The 22,168-nt window shown below is 45.6% G+C and overlaps 3 protein-coding genes across 6 annotated transcripts; all 3 read left to right on the top strand.

Annotated features, from left to right (window-relative positions):
* The first annotated feature begins 4,031 nt into the window (after positions 1–4,031).
* LOC114912439 (SLAM family member 5-like) lies at positions 4,032–9,164 on the top strand. The gene is made up of 4 exons (XM_029259269.1): positions 4,032–4,061; positions 7,702–8,010; positions 8,092–8,349; positions 8,983–9,164. The coding sequence occupies exons 2-4, from the start codon at positions 7,752–7,754 to the stop codon at positions 9,162–9,164; spliced, it is 699 nt and encodes a 232-aa protein (XP_029115102.1). The 5' UTR covers positions 4,032–4,061; positions 7,702–7,751.
* Positions 9,165–11,119: 1,955 nt separating this feature from the next.
* LOC108929985 (SLAM family member 5-like) lies at positions 11,120–13,984 on the top strand. Of its 3 annotated transcripts, none has more exons than XM_029259044.1 (5): positions 11,120–11,276; positions 12,116–12,424; positions 12,506–12,787; positions 13,138–13,262; positions 13,354–13,984. In XM_029259044.1, exons 1-4 carry the CDS (start codon positions 11,222–11,224, stop codon positions 13,245–13,247), a joined length of 756 nt encoding a protein of 251 aa, XP_029114877.1. In that variant the 5' UTR covers positions 11,120–11,221; the 3' UTR covers positions 13,248–13,262; positions 13,354–13,984. The 3 variants fall into 3 exon arrangements, with proteins under 3 accessions (XP_029114877.1, XP_029114876.1, XP_029114875.1); XM_029259043.1 differs by having other exon boundaries at positions 13,138–13,272; XM_029259042.1 differs by having other exon boundaries at positions 13,138–13,984.
* A 2,647-nt stretch (positions 13,985–16,631) lies between these two features.
* On the top strand, positions 16,632–20,537 carry LOC108929989 (SLAM family member 5-like). Of its 2 annotated transcripts, none has more exons than XM_029259037.1 (5): positions 16,632–16,696; positions 18,965–19,273; positions 19,355–19,585; positions 19,982–20,089; positions 20,231–20,537. In XM_029259037.1, the coding sequence occupies exons 1-5, from the start codon at positions 16,642–16,644 to the stop codon at positions 20,311–20,313; spliced, it is 786 nt and encodes a 261-aa protein (XP_029114870.1). In that variant the 5' UTR covers positions 16,632–16,641; the 3' UTR covers positions 20,314–20,537. The 2 variants fall into 2 exon arrangements, with proteins under 2 accessions (XP_029114870.1, XP_029114869.1); XM_029259036.1 differs by having other exon boundaries at positions 19,355–19,609.
* Positions 20,538–22,168: the final 1,631 nt, after the last annotated feature.

Raw genomic sequence — 22,168 nt, 5'->3', positions numbered from 1 at the left:
ATTCATTCTTTTGCCATCTGTGAGTTACAGCTCCGGCATATTGACACCAGTCCCGGATCTGTTTCTCTAAACCTGTGTTTCACCAGACGGACTGGTGTCCCATCCTGGGTGTGTCCCCTCCCCCCTCCATCCTTACGCCCTGTGTTGCCGGGTTAGGCTCCGGCTCCCCGCGAGCCCTTATGGGACAAGCGGTTTCGGATGATGTGTGTGTGTGTGTGTGTGTGTGTGTGTGTGTGTGTGTGTGTGTGTGTGTGTGTGCGTTTGCGTGTTTCCCCACCTCCTGCATCTCATCTACAAGCTGCCATTTCTGTGTGGGAACGCTGCTGTGATGTGTTTTCTCGTTGCACTTTCTTCACGAAAATAAAGCAGGCAGTGAGCGAACCTGTAAATGTGCTGTGTCTCAGCCACAGGATGTCACCATCGAGACGTGAGAGACCCGCACAGACCACACCACCAAGGCGCGATCAGCAGAAGGTTCTGTAAAAACATCGGATTAAATTGGACATTTTTCACATTTCTTTCTTGAACCAACAACCTTCAGGTTACAAGGTCATGTTCGGAACGCCGTGTTCCCAGAAGACAAGCAGCGCTTTCCCTCCCCTGCGTCAACAGACTGTCTCCATGGACTAATGAAGAGGAACGATGTCAAACACCGAGCATGACCGCGGATTTAACCGCATGACAGAATTTCTGAATGTGAAAAATCTTTGAAATGCAGCTGCCTGCTGTACTTCTGCATTTGAAGGTTCCTCTTGGAAAGTCATAGGTTTAGAGGTGACGAAATCTGGGTGAAGGGTGTCGCCGTCAGTCGCCCCGCACTGCTCTCCTCCACACTCTGCCTCGTGATATCGCCAATATGCAAAAGACTCACTTTCCCTTTCCTTTCCCACTGACACACTGTGCTCAGGATGCAAAGCGGTTCATGTCACTTCCTGTCCCCGTCCAACGGCCCTCCGGCGCACCGGGCTCTACAGCGCTGCGCAGTGTCACAAACTGTCTGTTGATCCATGACTCAGGGCTGCGGGAGCGAGATTAAAATTTTTTGACCCCGCGTTTAGCTGCAGGTCTCTGGGCAGAGCACTGTGACTGGACAGGGCCGTTTAATCATGCTGTTCATCACCAAACAAGGTACAGAAAGGGTCAAGTTGTGCAATAGCACCTCCTGGTGGTCAACTGTGTGCTGTTAACGGTAGACTCACACACACTCACACACACACACACACACACTCACACACACCCTCTGAACCGCTCGTCCCATACAGGCTTGCGGGGAACCAGAGCCTACCCGGTAACACAGGGTGTAAGGCCAGAGGGGGAGGGGACACACCCAGGACAGGACACCACTCCGTCACAAGGCACCCCAAGCAGGATTTGAACCCCCGACCAACTGCAGAGCAGGACTTGGTCCAACTCACTGCGCCACCACACCCCCCAGCGGTTGACTCACTGTAATGAGTCTCTATATAATTTAATGTTATGCTACTTACGACCGTATACTGACTTCGAGAGCAGGGTGATTTGTACTAAAGCAATTCAGGGTAGGTCCCATGACCAAGAGCACTTGGGAAGTCATAGGGTTAGAGTTGATGAAATCCGGGTGAAGGGTGTCGCTGTCAGTCGCCCCGCACTGCGCTCCGTCACACTCTACCTTGTGTTCACAGCATCTGATATCGCCAACAATCCTTCGTACACATGCAAACGCCTGCATGCAAATTATCCAACTTTTTCCAGTTGTTCTGCTCGGTCGTGCTTATTTAACGGAACCCTGAATGCGGTCCAATGTCTATTGCATTACGTAGCCTTTGTCCCCCAACTTGAACCCTGCCTGCAGAGCAGCTTTGCAGACCCACAAAGGAAACAACAACATATCCCATAATCTCTATAGACAGCTGTGCTCTTCCACTCATGACTTTCAGCTGAAACAGAATTATTTGTTCTTAAACCTCAGCGAAACCATGTCCAGAGCATCCATCCACTTTGATGAACCACTTGTCCTCATCAGGGTTGCAGGGCTGCGGAATCTACCTTGGATTTGTTGGGCACAGGGCTTGGGGGGGTACAGTCTGGATGGGATGAAGTTTCATTGCAAGGTAGCCCCACCCACACACACACACACACACACACACACACACGCACACACACACACACTACGGACAATTTAGGTGCCAATACTACCTGCGGTGCCACCATGCGCACAGAGCAGGTTTGTTCCAGTTTAAACTTGTTTCAAACTCTAAACTGCAGTCATGATGACAATGATAGCAATTACCCCTTAATTTCTTCCCATAGATCTTCACTCGGACGTCTAAGACACACTCATATGAAGTCCACCCAAAGTCAGACTGCATCCCCGGAAGCGAACGCTGTCATTGGCTGTTGCCGTGGTTACATTTTATTCAATTTGAAGGCAAACAACCAATTGAGAGCTTGGCTGGAACCACATGGTAGATGGGTAGTCTTCACCAAGTGCCTGCAGGGCCCTCGGTGGTTTACAGATCAGGTCAGATGAGCGGAAACAAGAGCGATAGAGGAGGGAACGACACGCAGCACCCCTGACCAAACCACATAGCACTGGGGTGTTAGCTGGAAACGAGGTGGTGGGGGGGGGGGTCTTCGCTGCGCTCACCTATCTGCATCTTTCTTTTCTGCCTATTATCATAAAAATAGGAACATTAAACATTCATAACCCCAAACTCAAGACAACTTAAAAGACTATTAAATATCAATGTTCTACAATCCCATTAAAATCCATCTAAAATGAAATTGAATTAATAATTAAATTAAAATTAAATTAAATTCAATTTAAACTGAAATAATTTAATGCCTTTTCCAAGAAACTCCCCCTCCTGTGCATCTCCCAGGTGAGCAGATTCTCTCCTCAAGATCTTGAGGAGCTGAACCCAGGATGGGACCCCATGTGGCATAAACCAATGACCAACAAACCTGAACCACCTGGTCCAAGAGGGGGATGGTGGGGATACCAGTCACTGGTCGGACCTCCCTCCTGTGCCTCTTCTTCTTCCCAGTCACCGTGGAAAACTCATTTTCAGTTTCCTCAATGGAAAAATGGGGTCTCCAACAGGGCGAGACGCTAGAGAAACGAGTGGCACCGAGTGAGACCCTCCAACACCGGAGTGGGCGCAGCTGAACCGCGGTCGTGCCTGTTGACCATGTGCTACTGCGACACATCGATCGCCACAGAAAGGCGAGGAAGCGATGACGATGGAGATGAGAGCAGGTAGTGGACCGACTGACGCTTCTCACACTGGAACTCAGAGACAGGACGCAAGTAAATGTTTCCATGCTATAGAGTCCAAGTTCATACTACAGTGCGGTGCAGTAAGAACAGTGTAATACTCCATGCTGTACTCCAACTTCCACTCTGGGTGTATCAGAATATCCATGATATCTTCTCCAAAGTTATTTGTGCCCTCGGAACTACGGGCTGCAGCCTCCATGGCGCCGGCGTAAAAGTTTTCTCCTCCACGTAAAAATAGGTGTTTGTCAGAAGAAAACATGTAACTGCGCTCTGTGCTCTTTTATACAACATGTAATAAATCATGCAGAGCAGTAAGTGACGTGGTAACTATGATTGTTTCTGAAAGACAAATCTAAACATTAACATGATATTTTACACAGTCACTTTTTCTTCCATAACTGTTTGGAGCTTCACTGTATTTGTTTCTTTTTGTTACAGCGAAAGGTAATAATGACATGTTAACCTGCAGCTAAGTAGAGGGTTTGCTTGGGGGGTGGGGTGGGTCGGGTAGGTGTGTGTGTGTGTGTGTGTGTGTGTGTGTGTGTGTGTGTGTGTGTGTGTGTGTGTGTGTGTGTGTGTTTGTGTGTTTGGGGTGGGACCTGTCTCTTCCGCTCCAGCTCCGGTTGAAGACAGGAAGCCTCACAGGAGGGGACAGGCGCACGCCTCCTCCGCGCCATCACATCAACAGTAATATTACTATAGTAAAAATGGGTGATCGCTGAGGTGCGGCGCGCTGCGATGAAGGAGGCTGCTGCATTAGGGAGCTGCTGTTGGAGCCTCTTCTTGCTGCTCTTTTTCACAGGTCAGTTCACCTGGCTGGAACCTTCTATTCAACACATTAAATTCTATTCTGTTGTTACTTGGAAAAGTCCCACATGACACCGTTATGGTCATATTGTTCTTTTTATATCTCATATGTAACCGTACACAGGACTAATAAAAAATACCTGTTACTTGTTGTATTCGGGGCTCTGTGATGAACAGTAATGTGTACAAAATTGGAAGGAACTGAACTGTAATTGAAGTAAAATTATTGTTGTTGATAAATTTTCAAATCGGTGCTTTCTCCACTGTGGTGGAATGACTTCCCTCTGGCACTCAGAACTGCTGAATCTCTCTATATTTAAGCAGGTGTCAAAACTTAACTCTTTCAGGCTCACTTTTCCCCTGATCTTGTTAGTGCACAATAAACGTGGAAACGTTTACATTTTATTTTTTTAAAAGGAAAACCTTTATGCAGATACTCTTTCAATGTACACTGGTTCATACAGTCGAATGTAACAAATTAACTGTACTTTAAAATCATACGTCTGCATCCAAATCTCTCCTTCTGTTGATGCAATGAACTCTGAGATGTAAGTCGCTTTGGAGAGAAGCGGCTGATAAATGAATAAATGTAAATGATGATGTCACTAACACTTTCCTCTCTGCCCTATCCTCCTCCCTTGACTTTCTCTGTCCTCTGTCTTCTAGACCAGCACGCCCCATTGCTGCCCCATTGCTGCCCCATTGCTGCCCCATAACTGTCTGATACGTTACGTGTTAATAGGACCAAGCTGCATGCTGAAGAACGAAGATGGCGTAAATCCAAAACTCCATCGGATCTGGATGCCTACCAGTCACTCTTAGCTGCTTTTCAATCTGCTGTCTCTTCAGCTAAAACCTCCGTCTTCCACAACAAATACAGTCTGCATCTAAAAAACCACAGAGACTCTTTGCCACCTTCTCATCCCTTATGTGTCCCCCGCCACCTCCTCCTCCCTCTTCTCTCATTGCTGATGATTTTACTTTGTTTTTCAAAGTCAATTCAATCACTGACAAGTTCTCAGCATCACCCTGCCCGGTTCGTGCTGGACCTCCCTGCGAAGCTATGCTCTCCAAATTCAAACCGCTCTCCAAATCTGAAATCTCTGGCCTCCTGATATTGCACCGAGCCACCACCTGCTCGCTTGAACCAATCCCATCGTCACTCCTACAGAACATTTCCCCGCAACTCTCTACCTTCATCTCTAAGATCATCAACTCCTCGCTCTCCTCTGGCTGTTTCCCAGCTGCCTTCAGAACTGCTCTGATTTCACCTCTGGTAAAGAAACCCTCCCTTGATCCCAGTTCGGTTCATAACTACAGACCGGTCTCCCTCCTCTCCTTCCTGTCAAAAACCGTAGAGCGGGCAGCCTGTGATCAACTGTCTGATTTCTTCACCTGGAACCATCTTCTTGATGGTTATCAGTCTGGTTTCAAAGTTGGTCACTCCACTGAGACGACCCTTCTGGTGGTGTCTGATGCTCTCCAAGCCACTAAAGCTGCCTCCCTCTCCTCGGTCCTCATCCTCCTCAATCGGTCTGCGGTATTCGACACCGTCAACCACCAAATTTTATTCTCCTCTCTTAGTCAGCTTGGGATCAAATGAGCAGCACTATGATGCTTTGACTCCTACCTATCTGACAGATCCTATCAAGTGGTCTGACAGCTCTCATTCTTCTCCTCTGCCTCTCTCAACCGGTGTCCTACAGGGCTCAGTACTGGGTCCTCTGCTCTTCTCGATCTACACCTCTCCCTCAGCCCAATCATCACCTCCCATGGGTTCAACTACCACTGCTACGCTGATGATACCCAGCTGTTCCTCTCCTTTCCACCTGGAGCATCAGACATTTCTGGACACATTGTCGCCTGCTGGCAGGACATTTCTGCATGGATGTCTGATCACCACCTCCAACTCAGCCTCTCGAAAACAGCTGGCCTGTCCTCCTGTCACAATCTATTGATCAAACTGAACAACTGACTCATTTTCCTACCTCCTCAGCTAAGAGTCTGGGAGTAACGATTGACTCGAGTCTGTCTTTCTCTCAGCACATCGAACCCACAACCCGGTCCTGCAGATACATCCTGCATAACATCTGCCCGATCCCTCCTTACCTCACAACTGACTCTGCACAACTACTTGTCCAGGCCATGGTGACATCATGTCTGGATACTGCAACTCTCCTGCCTGGCTTTCCTGCTACTGCTATCAAACTTGTCCAGTTGATACAGAATACCACGGTATGAAGTGTGTCTCACTTACCGAATCGTTCCTGTGTATCTCCTCTACTCATTTCTCTGCACTGGCTTCTTATTGCTGCCCAGATCAAATACAAGACCCTGGTTATTGCCTACACATGCATCAATAGAACTGCTCCCACATATTTACAAGACTTGATCAACTGCTAAACCCCAACCAGACTGTTTTGCTCTTCTAATTCTGCCCACTTGGTGGTCCTGCACATGAAAAGTAAAGCGCAGAGGTTCTCGGTTCTGGCTCCGTTGCGGTGGAACAACCTTCCCCTGTCACTCAGAACTGGTGAAACACTGTCTACATTCAAGAAGGGCCTGAAAACTCTTTTTTTCCAGACTTACCTCACCCATGGTTTCTCAAGCTCATGTATGGTGTAAATGTTCATGCACTGTGACTTTTTGATCATGCCCAAATAAACCTTTACACAGCTGCTACTCCTGTATTATATGTAATGCTTGTGTGCCCACACACACACACACACACACACACACACACACACACACACACACACACACACACACACACACACACACACACGTGCGCACACGTGCGCACACACCAGTCCATCACAAGGCACCCCCAGTGGGACTCAAACCCTAGACCCACCACGGAGCAGGCACAAGCCAAACCCGCCACGCCACCACACCCCTCTGTTTGTGTACCATTTTATATAAAAAAAAAAAAAAAAAAAGAAAAAAATTGTAGGAAATTGATCAGAATTCATCTATCTTGAGTTTTGTGCACCTACTCGTACGATGGACATCAGTGCATGAAGTGAAAAGAATCGAACTAGGTATACTCCAGAATCACATGTCTGCAACTATGTCTCTCTTTCTCCAAATGTAATGTACAAGTTGTATTTTCTCTGAGATGCACATCGGTTTATCGGAAAGCGTCTGCTAAATGAATAAATATAAATGTAAAGTCTACTTTTAAAATAATTTATTCATGATCATAACAGACAGAGTATTTTCAAACACTGTAGATGTGAACAGTGGAAGATAAAAGAAAGCACAGAGAAAGCTGATGTGCTGTGAAACAGGTCACTTCCTGCACAGTGATCCTCTCCTCTGACCTTTATGAGAACAGGTGAATCTGAATTTTCACCCACAGGTCCCCACACTGTACACCTGCTGTGTATGTTTTATATACAGCACTCTGACACTCTCAGTTACTGAGAGCACATGCTTCCTGTGCAGTAGAGTGTGTAGCGTACAGTGTATAGAGTGTATGGAGTGTGTAGAATGTGTGTCGGGAAAGCAGAGCAGTACGAGTGCAGCCAGTGTGTACAGTGAAGTGATGCTGAAAATGTTTCATGTGTATGATCTCCCATGATGTATTATGGGTAATGGGTATTGTCTTTCCCTATTGTCTCTGTGTCCTGCAGGACTCGGTCCCTCATCAGCCCAGTCTGGGGGGCAACAAGTGCAAGGAATCATGGGAGAATCTTTCAAATTTCCTATCCCAGTGTTTAATACTGGCTCCCTGTCATATGGAAATCTTGGCAACATAGTCATGGTTGTTGGAGGGACAGCTGCATTAAATCTGAAGGAGAATTTTAGAGACAGACTGCAGTGGGACAAACAGACTGGATTCTTCACCATCACTGAGCTGAAACTACAGGATGAAGGACAATATAAAGTGGACAACAGTGATGGACAGAAGATCCTCACCACCTTCCAGCTGACAGTGTACAGTAGGTTCAGTTTCTCACTGCAGTATTTACTGTGTGTGCTGTCACTGTCTCGTACGTGAGATCATTTCTGTGTGTCCACAGAGCGAGTGTCCAAACCCACAGTGGACACACAGAACTGCTCAGTACTGTGTTCGGTGGAGAACGACAGAGATGTGACCCTGTCCTGGACCAGAGAGAAGGAGATCCTGAACAAGACCAGCAGTCCTCATCTCAAAACCACCCTGTCTCTCCGTCTGGACATAGAAAAACACCCAGAGACTTACTACTGTGAAGCAAAGAACCCAGTGAGCTCAGAGCGCCTTCGAGTGGACAGTGAGGAACACTGCGCTCCAACTGCAGGTGGACATTTGGATTTCAGTCCTGACTTTTAACTCACAGAGTTTAAGATCAGAGGAGGGGGTGCAGCGGGTTTGACTGGGTCCTGCTGTCTCGTGGGTCTGGGGTTCGAATCCTGCTTGGGGTGCCTTGTGATGGACTGGCGTCCCATCCTAGATGTGTCCCCTCCTCCTCTGGCACTATGCCCTGTGTTACCAGGTTAGGCTCTGGTGACCATGACCCAGCTTGGGATAAGTGGATTCAGCAAGTGTGTGTGTGTGTGTGTGTGTAATATCAGAAGTGTTTGTGTCACTCTGTAACTGATCTCCTGACACAATTCACTTCACTCACACATGAAATAAGGGGACAGTAGACATGCTGCATTTTTCTCATTAAAAAAAGAAAACATTGAATAAAAGTCAGGTTTCGATGTTAATCTGCAGTGTTACCAGTGTTTTCCAGTTGCAAACTCATGGACAGTCAGTAGTGCGACAGTTCATGACCTCTAATGTAATAATGAGAATAACCTCAGTGTCTCCAGTGCAAAACTCACCTTCTGTAAATGTATGAAATTATGAGGCGCTAAGAGTGACACGGTGATAATCATATTTTGCGTGATGCTCATGTTACGTGATTTATTTTTGATTCATTGTATAGGGACCGATGACAGTAAGAGGTCGTCCATCGTCGCGGGCTCTGTGATCGGTGCTCTACTGGCGCTGGGAATCCTTGCTGGCGTTGCATATTGCCTGAAGAAGAAGCCGAGTCCACGGGCAGAAGGCAGGTATTACCGGTGTAAATTTCACAGCATCATGCACATTTGTGTACTATGTGACTAAGAGAAACTAAATGAAAACACATAATACAGAAAAGTTTTCCTCAACCACACAGTGACACAGAGCACAGAACAAATAATCAAGACATCATCACCAAATCGCATTAAAATGGACACAGTAACTTCAGCAGTTATTAGTTCCACAACATGACACAAGATAGTTTTCATTCATAAATCACTCTATAATACTCTATGACCGTCTGCCTGCACTCGCTCCATCCTCATTCTTGTGTAACAGGTATTTAATAAACAAAACACACACATACAAATGACAGTCAGTCCAGTCACACTTTCTGAGAAAAAGGTCCACCTTTACCTTATTATCAGCACAGTAATACTCTGATTAACCCTAACCTTGGGTATTTGGGTATAACACACAAGCCGGTGGATCGTGGAGGTGCTGTGTTCTCTCTCTCTCTCTCCACAGTAAGGGCAATATCACACAATACACTGGTTCTTTAGTGTTTGTGGGCTCCGTTCTCAGTGTGTGCGTTTGAGCAATCGTTAAGACCCAGTGGTCACATGCATCTGTAGGACCTGCTTCTCACACTGTTATTACAGTGTGTCATGTGTTGTTAGTGTACTACGGTAAAAACTGCTCAGTAAAAGTTCCGTATTATGCTGTTTTTGTATTTTCACCCGTTGAATATATTTTAATGAGCCCATCTGATGGTGATTTCATGAGTTCTTCACGTTCCTGAGCCCACACCAGGCCATCACTGTAAGTCTAACTTTGACTTACGATGTATTTTGTCAGGTAGCAGCAGATCTTCTCAGATCTTGGACCTCTACAAGGCCGTTTACACCGAACCTCAATCCTCCTCCATCCTGCTCAGTAACTGTGTCTACATGGAAATTCTGAGCAGAACTAAATGCTCAAACCTGGTGAATTTTAATATCGCAAATTTTAATGGTATGAAAAGAAATGAGGTTTTAATATCCTGTTGCTCAGTCTTGTTGTCTTCCGTTTGACCTTAGGAATCAGCAGAGAAGAGGAGCTGGAAAGGGTCTCTCATTGGGGAATTCGGGACTCTCACTGCTGCTCTTTACACTGGGACTCCCCCCTCCAGCACTGCACAGTGTACACTGCAATAGAGAGGATACAGACTTTTGTGTATCTCATAGGACAAGGGGTCGAAGTGCTGCCACACTGATGTATTTTACTTTTTTTGCAAGCACAGTATACGTGTGTTTACGAAGAAATCAGCCTACGGAACTTTGACTGATGAATTGGCTAACGGGGACTTAATTACAAACAAACAGACTTGCGAAAAAGTTTGCGGTGAAAAAACTGTTATGACAGAAGCATCACCCTGTTTATTCACTGTGTGGTTTCTGTAAAAGTCTCAGATACAGCAATAATGGATTAAGTGCCGGTTCCTGATTAGCTCACACAGTGCGATTTGAGCTCCTCTTGTGTGTTTTGCTGCCGTCTGATGTCTTTAAAATGACAGCAAGCAGAAAAGGAGGCCACTTTTTGACGAGGAGCAGAAACATTGTAGAAAATGAAGCAGTGAAGAAACTGGCAGGTGTTCAAATCTTCAAAAACTCATAACTTATAATATGAGAAATTCTTCAAAAATACCAGTTTACATTTTATACAACTGCTTTCCAGTGTGTTTAAATCCAGTACAGTGACCTTGGGTGAAAGGTGTGGGCCGATAGTACTGTACAGTGTTCATTTGGAGAAAAGTGTCTGTTAAATAAATAATTATATGACGTATGACCTAAATATGGATCCGCTGTCAGCGACAGTCAACAGGGGGCGACTGCGACTCTTCACACGAGTGGTGGAAACGCTGTACACTGTTGAGCCCGAGACCCCGCACAGTACTAATGGTCATCAACAGTGAGCGAGTGACTGAGAACCTCTCAGCACTGAGCTGATCACACACACTGTTTGTATCAGGGCACATAGTTGATGGTTACGGATATGAGTCCAAAAGCCGGAAAAACGATTCACATCCAGGTGCTTTGTCTTCTCTGAAGGACATCGTTGTGGGCAGGTTGTAATTCCTGATTCTTTTATTTAATATCCGCTTCTTCAAGACTTCCTTTAAAATGGAGACGAAGCACCTGAGGACGTGTTTAGTGCTGCTCATATATGATGTGGCAGGTAGGTGAGCTCTTCAGCATCACGTCATTTACAAACTGACAAATGCAAAAACCCGACATGGGAACAACATAACTCAGACTTCACACAGGACAAAAAGAAGACATAATCTGATGTGAATCTAAGGTCGAAGCAACACGCTTAAGTGAAGGAGGAAGTGTCGTTTTACACACTGAATATGTTAATAAATTAGTTATAAGTTAATAAATGATGTGAACAGTGCAGACACTGACATAGTGTGTGATGCTGGACACCAGTTTGATGCTTTTTGTACACACTGCTGTGTAAAGGACTGTGTGTGTGTGCGTTTTATGTTCTGACCTTCACTGTAAATACTGTGCGCCATGAGGGAGGTGTCAGTTATTTTACATGTATTGATACTCAACATATTGGGTTGTTGGGTTGGTCACACTCAACATTCTGAGTTACTGGGATCACGAAGGTTTCTCCACCGAGACGACTCTGAACGCCACCGACTGCCAGGAAAGACATATATTGGGACAAACAGCAGGTGGATGTGATGGGTGTGTGTGGTGTAGCTGGTGCTGGAAAAGGGTGTGTATAATGTACAGATTTGCACTGTTATACTGCTTTGTGTTGATGTCTCGGTAGGTTAGAAGTGGAGTGCGAAGCTGTCGCTGCCTCTCAGTAAGTGTGTGTGTCACACTGCTGTATTTTTGTCTTGCAGACGAGACCAGCGCCCAGTTTTGCAGGTTTTGAACAGGTTGACACTGTGAAGCTACTGTGTGTTTACTGCTCTCACCTTTGTATAAATAGCGCACACATTGCTGCTGGAACATCTTTTTGAAAAAATAATACATCATATCATGTATCTCTTGTAGGACTCAGTCCATCATCAGCGTGGTCTAGAAGACAGCAGGTGCAAGGAATCATGGGAGAATCTTTCACTTTTCCTGCCCCAGTGCTGACCAGAGGCTTCCTGCTCTACGAGGGTCTTGGCAATTTAGCTGTGGTGTTCAGAAGAAATGCTGATACAAATGTAAAGGGGAAGTTCAGAGACAGACTGCAGTGGGACAAACAGACTGGATTCTTCACCATCACTGAGCTGAAACTACAGGATGAAGGACAATATAAAGTGGACAACAGTGATGGACAGAAGATCCTCACCACCTTCCAGCTGACAGTGTACAGTAGGTTCAGTTTCTCACTGCAGTATTTACTGTGTGTGCTGTCACTGTCTCGTACGTGAGATCATTTCTATGTGTCCACAGAGCGAGTGTCCAAACCCACAGTGGACACACAGAACTGCTCAGTACTGTGTTCGGTGGAGAACGACAGAGATGTGACCCTGTCCTGGACCAGAGGGAAGGAGATCCTGAACCAGACCAGAGAGAAGGAAATCCTGATCCAGACCAGCAGTCCTCATCTCAACACCACCCTGTCTCTCCGTCTGGACATAGAAAGACACCCAGAGACTTACTACTGTGAAGCGAAGAACCCAGTGAGCTCAGAGCGCCTTCGAGTGGACAGTGAGGAACACTGCGCTCCAACCAGCTGAGTTTATTTCACACCACTGCTGACATTCAGAGTAACACCTTAGAGTCCACTGAGTGTCCAACAGTGTTTGTCCAACATCTAAAGGACATGAACATGTGCAACAGACTGAAGAGGAACACTGAACATTGAAGGAGCTGCTGACACATGTTTCTATGTCAGGAATCACATCACAGAACATAGTAAACACATCACCAGTGCTTGGGTTTTACCCTGGTACAGGGACTAATAATTGAGCAGTGACACACTTTAGACACGTGAACCAGCTTTGTTCACACACACACACACACACACACACACACACACACACACCGTTTACCTGAACTGCTTGTTCACCTGTCGTCCACAGAGACCACGAAGGTGAAGTTGAGATACATCCCTGTGATCCCCTCAGCCGCTCTCCTCGTCTTCCCAGGAATCTTTCTGTTTTACTTCATCAAACAGAAGCTCCAATGTTGATCTCTGTTCATGTCGGTTGGTAAAGGTGAATCAAGTGTTTTCCTTGGTTGTACACCTGTCCTGCATTCAGTGTCAGATACACTGTGTGTGTTTGTTCCTCTTACAGGAGATCCAGACAGAGGAAAGACACTGGAATCCACAAGCGGAGATGGAGGGAAGGTTCTGGACCGAACAGAAATGCGTTCATCGAAAAGCTGCACAAATTTACGCTTACATGTGTTCATTTAGCAAAAGCTTTTCTCCAAAGCTGCGTACATCTCATAGAATGTGAGCTAATAAAATAAGCTAGAGATTCTATTTTAAGTTAAGATGAGAGGATTTCTGAGGTTCAACCAGACAGTAAGGAAAAAGAAAACAGAAAATGTCCTGCGAACACAACATGAATTCAGCGTTATGTGTAAAGTCTGTGTCCAGTGCAACATTTACCAGGGTTTTCTTTGTCTGTCCTGCCCACATGGGGAACATTGTGTGTTTGAAAGCAGGATTTAAGGAAACTCCTTATCTGGTAACTTTGGAGGAGTGAGAAATGTTCATGTATGGTTCATATATTGAAACACTGGAATTTTCATATCTTTTTCCATTTCCCATTTTTAATGAACTTTACTGTGTTTTTAATTTTTCATGAGGGTTCTCTACTCCACTGGGACATTGGTTCTGTTTATTTTGTTTTTGTTAACTTTAAAGAGGCTGTTCTGCCCGCATCTGTCAGTAATTGTACACGAACTGAGTCCGAAGATTCAAACCACATGTTTTCTGCAAATAAACAGAGTCATAATGATCACCATTGTCTCTGGAGTTTCACTATGGCAGCTGCCCACACCTCAGATGCAAATTCGGAAACAATGTGCTCTGCAAATAACACTAATTAGTTAGTTTTTGTCCCAGAACTACAAAAAACTGCACTGTTTGTACCATTTCCATATTTCAGCTTGGAAGAATGATTTAATGTAAAATACGTGAGCTTCAAATGTAGCTCCAAGTCCTTGCAAGTCTGGAACTGGTCTCCACAACAAATGCAGATTCGACCAGGACACCATGTAAACTGAGAAACTGTCACAAACTCGTACATGATTGACTCGTAAATGAAGTGGAAATGTGAGCGAAGGTGGAACTGAAACTCCAACGATGCTCAGCTGTAGTTTTTCGGGAACTGAGGCCACTGAACACATCATGATGGCTCATATGTGTTTAACTCACCCTCAGGCTACAAAGACACCACATACCCTCTGCACCAACGCTTTTGCATCGTTCACTCACAGGTCCTTTATGCCTGCAAATGCTGCTAATCGACCTCGGTGCAGGTGACACTGGATTCGTGTATCATCGAGCAGCAGATCCATTGACAGTCTTGCAGGCTATGACCAGATGCAAGGTTAATGGACAGAGACAAGAAGAGAAGATATGTGGCAACACTTTGGCAGGTCAAAGCAGACCTTGTGAAACACTATTCTGTATCAGCTGGAGAGCTCAGCGGCAGAGTCCAGAGGTACCGTAGTGCAGGAGGGACATGAGCATGGTCTGGGCCAGAAGTTGTGTAGAGTCTGTTGCTCGATGGGGCAGATCCTGCGGATGTTGTAGATGACATGTCTGCAGGACCGAGGCGGGGCATCAATGTCTTGAGAGAACGACACACTTGAAGCACCTGAGACTTGTACAGGATAGCTGGTCAGCTGACAGGAGCGAAGATGAGCATTCTTGTCATGACCACACTGGCACCTCAACCAGCAGCACCTGAATCCAGTTTAGCACCTGACTTCAGTAGAAAAACTTAGCTATAAAAAGCACCATGTGACCACGTTCCAGTTGCAGAATCTCATATAGACATCCATCCTCCTTGCGCTTACAGTATGTCCTGTTCTCCTTCATCCTTGGTTCCTGTTCCTTGTTTTCTGACTTCTGACCATTTGCCTCGCCCTCTCACTTCATCTACGGAGCTTCGCTCTCACTCTGACCCCCGATCGACCGACTTTTCTCCCATCCCGAGAACGAGAACTCTCTTGATCACCCAGTTTCAGATAACCTCTCCTGCATTTGGATCCAGCCTTCCCCGTGTCCTCTGTTCTACTTGGCAGTTCTAATCAGAGGGATAGGATTCCCACACGGTGGCCACATCATTTCAGGGCTTCTGACTCATGGGAACATTTCCAATTCCTTTGGTATGCAGGTGCTGCTGGAACAGACACATGAAGACATTTTCTGGAGGAAGTGGAAATTGCTTACAAACCATTATCAGAATTGGCTGCTACTGTGTGGGTTCCTGAACCAGGGGAAGCACTATATGAGCCCACAGAGAACATTGATGAGAAAGTGTCCATCGCACAACACAGCACTGAGGAGGTGGACAGAGGAGGCAAAGGGACGTCCCCTTGTGAGGACACCTTATCTCATCCTCCAGCTATTGAAACATTCTGGAATGTTGTAGAAAAGGTTCTAAACTAAAGGTGGAGTTCTCCTGAGGTGTTTCCCTTGAGTTGAGGACACAGAGCTCTGTCCTCAGGTCCTGCAACCACACGTTTTCTAAGCAGAGGTGATGAAGGAGATGCATGATGGTCCTGCCGGAGGTTTCTAATAAAAAAAGAAAAATGATCAGCGTGCTTTTTTACTTGTTTTTGAATGTAGATTCACATGTCACTAGAGGATTAGCTCTTCACTACGCAGGAATTAGTTGGTTTGTTGTACAAAACGCCCAGCGCTGTTGATATCTTTCTCAGCTTTCATGGGCTGTAGAGAAAATTCAGATTTAATGAGACCAGTAACTGAACAAAACTTCGCTAAGGGGAATGTGGAGTAACTGGCTTATGCTCATTCCTTATAGTACCTGACCTGGTAGGGTATAGGTTCAAATCCAGCTCAGGTTTATGTTCTCCCCATCTTCAGTGAGTTTCCTTCTAATGATGTGCTTCAGTAACATTAGTGATGGTAAATTCCCCTGTGAGTGTAAATGGTTACTCTGTAATGGCTTTACATCCTGCTTGAGGTTTACATCATTTCGCTTTGTGGCCCATGTTTCTGCAACAGGTTCTGCACTGCCGTGACCCTCATGCGGGCAGTCGGTGAAGGAAAGTGATTGCAAGACAGGAAATAATGTACAACACAGTATTTGTACCATTTATTAACAAATCTGCAGAATATCAGACAGTAAATTCAAACATTAACTTGTACATTACAGCAGCCACTAGAAATCTTTATCATATCATATCGTTAATTTTGTCCTTAATTCTTAATTTCACTTTGAGGATGTTGTGTACTGACTTTGTAACTATTGTATGTAGGACAGTAAAATATTTCACAACCGCACAATGGTGTAACGCGTGAAGTTCGTCATTGTGCACGCTTTCCAATTCCTGTTTCTCTCATTCGTTGTCACTCTTTTTGACACGCAGAGTTGGACACAATGGAGACAACCCATCTGAGGACGTGTTTTGTGCTGCTTGTGTTTGGACTCACAGGTACGTGAACTCTTCAGCATCGCAGCCATTTCTGCTCACTTATTATCTCACTAAATGTCCTTCATTGAGAAGTGTGAGAAGATCCGATTCTCCTATGTGGAGAGATATGAAGAGACATTCGGGGATCCCGAATGGACTGTTGCTGTGTCTCCTACAGACACGTCACTTTATTGCAGCCCTAGAAAAGGACAACAGACTACAGACAGAATTAGCTGAAGCTCTTGAGAAACAGCTCATTAGTGTCACACAGCTCTAGGGGTGTAATTTTTACATCGTACCCAGTTTTACTGGCTCTAATAGTGCATTGGGGGACACTTGGGAACAAGACCTTGACATGTCTTTTAATCACTGTGAATGGTCATGTATAAGTGCTACGGTCTTCACTGCCTCCACCTCCCTCAGCTTCCAGGAAGAAAAGCTGAGGTTGATTCACAAAATCTATTTCAGAAGATATTCATTTAACAGGAAGTTTGATTTCTCCCCCACTGTTCTCCTGCTTAGATCACATTTATTTATTCAGCTGATGTTTCTCTCCAGAACAAGGTACAACTATTTACCCATCTATATGGCTGGGGATCATTGATTTACTTGACAACTCCAGTGAACTGAATTGAATTGAATTGAATTGAATTGAGTTGAATTGAATTGAGTTGAATTGAGTTGAATTGAATTGAATTTAATTGAGAGGGGTGCGGTGGTGCAGTGGGTTGCACCACAGTCCTGCTGTCCAGTGGGTCTGGGGTTTGAGTCCCGCTTGGGGACGGACTGGCGTCCCGTCCTGGGTGTGTCCCCTCCCCCTCTGGCCTTACGCCCTGTGTTGCCGGGTAGGCTCCGGCTCCCCGTGACCCCATATGGGACAAGCGGTTCTGAAATGTGTGAATTGAATTGAATTGAATTGAATTGAAGACTTTATTGTCATTGTACTGCTGTGCAATACAATGGAATTATAGTGGTATCCAGGAGTTCTTTAGACAACTATATAAAACACAACACTTAAGTATAAAAATAGAAACTAAACAGTTTAAACAGCTAACACAGTAAATAGATAATACACACACTGTCTCAAACTGCTTTTCCCGAGCGGGTCGCGGCGAACCGGAGCCTAACCCGGCAAAAAAGGATGTAAGGCTGGAGAGGAGGGGACACACCCAGGAGAGGACGCCAGTCCATCACAAGGCACCCCAAGCAGGACTCGAACCCCACACCCACCAGAGATCGGGACCCCACCAAACCAGCTGTGCCATAGCACCCCCCCACCGTTGATAGCACAGTATAATACAATATAATAGAATAAAAATTAAGCAGCGTTTATTTAGCTGTTTCACAGCTCTGGGGAAGAAGTTGTTTTTCGTCCTTCTGGTGTGTGAGTGAATTGTCCAGTGTCACCTTGCAGAGGGGAGTGGTTTAAAAAGGTTACATAAAAAGGTAATATTGCCACAATGTAACAAAGGCCATAGAACAAAGTGTACAACTGATGACACGCATTTTACGACACTACACACACTGACCTGGTGTGTGACAGCTGAGCCCATCTTCATGCCTTGTCCTGTGTGTCATGTGTGTTTCATGTTAAAATCACTGTTAAAAACATGTCCTATTTGGGCTCTCTTGATGGGATGTTGGGATTTTGGTAGTGTGTGGACCAGGGCAGCGCTGAGTCAGTCAGGGATAGAAAAGTGCGAAAGGCCACTTTGGAAACGATTTACTGTACATATACAGTAGATGATAAGATTTATCACAGAGATATATCAAATGAGTTATACCATTATTCAGTTATGATGGATGTGCACTGTAGGGTGCTGCTGTGAAGATGTCCACTGCAGCAACATGTGTCCATGAGGGAGCGACTGTCCAGCACTGTGGTGCCACTTCCTTTCTGTGACAGTGTCACCAGCACCAACCTCTGCACTTTTTGACTGTTTTTGGGTCTTCACTTTCACCACATGGGCAAGAGGGAGAAGGATCAGAGTGTTGAGTGGTCTCAAACACACCTCTTATTGTGAGCAATAACACTGTATTCATGAGGCCTTCACTGGCCAGTCACCCTCCATTCTGTGATTCATATCATAAATGATGGTTATTGTCCATAAAATACAAGTTAACGTCACCTCTGTCCTGCTTCCTCTTTCTCTTCATTCTTTGCTGCTTCTCATGCTGTCATTGCATGAATTCTCTATATTAAAGTTACTGCGTGAACATAGTAGAGAACTCAACTCGGTGTATTTGTTTCTGGACAAAGAGCAAGTCCTTCTACCCTCTGTCTTACAGAGTTCGGTCCATCAACAGCCCAGTCTGGAAGACAGCAGGTGCATGGAATCATGGGAGAATCTTTCACATTTCCTGCTCCAGTGTTGACCAGAGGCTTCCTGCTTCATGGAGAGCTTGGTGCTGTAGCTGTGATCATTGAAGGGATTGATTACATACTACTGACGGACACATTCAAAGACAGACTGCAGTGGGACAAACAGACTGGACTCTTCACCATCACTGAGCTGAAACTACAGGATGATGGAGAATATAAAGTGGACAACAGTGATGGACAGAGGATCCAAATCACATTCCAGCTGACAGTGTACAGTAGGTTCAGTTTCTCACTGCAGTATTTACTGTGTGTGCTGTCACTGTCTCGTACGTGAGATCATTTCTGTGTGTCCACAGAGCGAGTGTCCAAACCCACAGTGGACACACAGAACTGCTCAGTACTGTGTTCGGTGGAGAACGACAGAGATGTGACCCTGTCCTGGACCAGAGAGAAGGAGATCCTGAACAAGACCAGCAGTCCTCATCTCAAAACCACCCTGTCTCTCCGTCTGGACATAGAAAGACACCCAGAGACTTACTACTGTGAAGCGAAGAACCCAGTGAGCTCAGAGCGCCTTCGAGTGGACAGTGAGGAACACTGCGCTCCAACCAGCTGAGTTTATTTCACACCACTGCTGACATTCAGAGTAACACCTTAGAGTCCATTGAGTGTCCAACAGTGTTTGTCCAACATCTAAAGGACATGAACATGTGCAACAGACTGAAGAGGAACACTGAACATTGAAGGAGCTGCTGACACATGTTTCTATGTCAGGAATCACATCACAGAACATAGTAAACACATCACCAGTGCTTGGGTTTTACCCTGGTACAGGGACTAATAATTGAGCAGTGACACACTTTAGACACGTGAACCAGCTTTGTTCACACACACACACACACACACACACACACACACACACACACACACACACACACACACACACCGTTTACCTGAACTGCTTGTTCACCTGTCGTCCACAGAGACCACGAAGGTGAATTTGAGATACATCCCTGTGATCCCCTCAACCGCTCTCCTCGTCTTCCCAGGAGTCTTTCTGTTTTACTTCATCAAACAGAAGCCTGGAGATGGTACACAAGTTCTGTGTTTTACCTGCTCATCTCTGCTCATCTCTGTGCATGCCTGTTGGTAAAGACGAAGTAAGAGGTTGTTCTGTGGTCGGACACAGTCCTGCACTCAGACACACCGTGTTTGTTTGTCTCCTTCTACAGACGATGGAGATGAAATAAAGACACTGGAATCTGGGAGAAGAAAAGGGGAAGCTGACTGGAGTAGAACAGGAATGAATGAATGAACAGGATGGAAAGAAACTGGGCAGATTTCATAAGTTTTGCCCGTTACTGACCAAGGTAAACAAAAAAGCTGTAATTTCCTCTGTTTGTCACACTCATTACTGGGGATCACAGAAACTCGCCAGTCATGAGAAAAGAAAATATTGTCTGATTTCATTTATTGTGAAGGGAGGTTGAAGGGGAGCACGGTGGTGCAGTGGGTTTGACCGCTTCCTGCTCTCCGGTGGGTCTGGGGTTCGAATCACGCTTGGGGTGCCTTGTGACGGACTGGCGTCCCATCCTAAGTGTGCCTGGAAACGCCTTGGGGTTCCCCCAAAGGAGCTGGAGGAGGTGTGCGGGGAGAGGGAAGTTTGGGAGGCTCTGCTTGGACTACTGCCCCCGTGACCCGGTCCCGGATAAGCGGAGGAAGAAGATGAAGATATAATCTCCACAACCTCCTGTTCAGTTTGTTGTTTTCTGCTTTGCACTTACACATGCCACACAGTGTGATGTTCTGGCTGCTCTTCAGGGACCACAAGAGAAGAGATACATTGGAGCACAGAAAAGGGAAGTTGTGGTGTAATGGAGGATGGTGTGGGAGAACGTGTTAAAAAGCGTTTCAACTTGAATATTGACCATGTGTCTCATTTGCAGCTGAGAACACAACAAAACTGTACATGAGGAAGTGACAGATTCATTATGTTACAGAACCAAACATGTGCAGTCTTTTCCAGCATCTGTCTACTTTGTTTGCTTTGTTATTTACACAATAAAAATAATACACATAATACACATGTAATTATATTTATTTGCCAGAAAGTTTTTACAAATGTTTCACATTACCTGTTTTGAATTAAAAAAATATATGTTGTAATTGGGTTTGTAAAACTCTCTGAAGATGCAAACAAAACCTCTGTGTACCACAACCCCAAGGCCTGAAATCCCCAAGGTCCACCAGAGGTACCACTCAACATCCATGTTACTAAGCCAACACACCTGTTTCCCATTAACCTCATCGTCAGATTCCCAACCCTATGACGGAGTTGAAGACAGAAGTTTGTGGGTTTGTGGTTCAGCTCTTTTCTGTGATTATTTCGTGGCTCTTGTTCACAGATCTGTTTCTCACGTCACTGGTCCAGTGTTTCCACTCCTAGAGAGTCGCTTTAACAGAAGACCATTTTGCCAGCTACCAGGTTTTTATCTCTCATCCGTTGGACTGGAAATCTGAGTTGATTAATGTCGGTCAGTATGTCACACGTCAGTCCGCATCAGTGATGTTTTCTGCTATCCAGCATGAGGAACTATCCCTGTTGCACTTGCTTTTACTGAAAGATGCTCTCTTTCATCTTAAAGTTGCAGTGTAGAGAACATGGTATGTGTATCTGCCCATGTATACTGTAACAGCGCTGAGGGGAGTCAATGTGTAAAGAGTTGGCATTGGTGTGTGTGTGTGTGTGTGTGTGTGTGTGTGCATAGTTGTGTGGTTTCTGATTGGTTGTCGTTGTATTTATGTTCATGGTTGAGAGGGGAATTCTGGGGAGTTATGGGGGTAGCCCCTCAACTGTGGGGCGTAGTAGGGGGGCTGGGAGTGACCCGGAGGGGGATCGGCAGTGTTCTCTGACCCTTTTGTACTGTCTGAAATGTCTTTGTTAAGAGTGCTGGAAAAAATGACATGTACATGATTAATAAAGAGCATGTTCCGTTTACCCTGAACCTGTTTCTGGTAGCTCCATGGCGGGGGGCGCTACACTGGTGTCAGAGGCAGGATAGAGCAGGGTTTGGAAGAACACACCGCTGGAGAGAACCTTCTTCGGAAAGGACAGATATTCAGCACAGGACTTCGGAACTGCTGACTGCGCTGGAGCAGCTGTGGGGACC

This window comes from Scleropages formosus, chromosome 16 (assembly GCF_900964775.1).
Source record: "Scleropages formosus chromosome 16, fSclFor1.1, whole genome shotgun sequence".
Taxonomy (NCBI): Eukaryota; Metazoa; Chordata; class Actinopteri; order Osteoglossiformes; family Osteoglossidae; genus Scleropages; species Scleropages formosus.
This window is presented reverse-complemented; position numbering and strand designations above follow the sequence as displayed.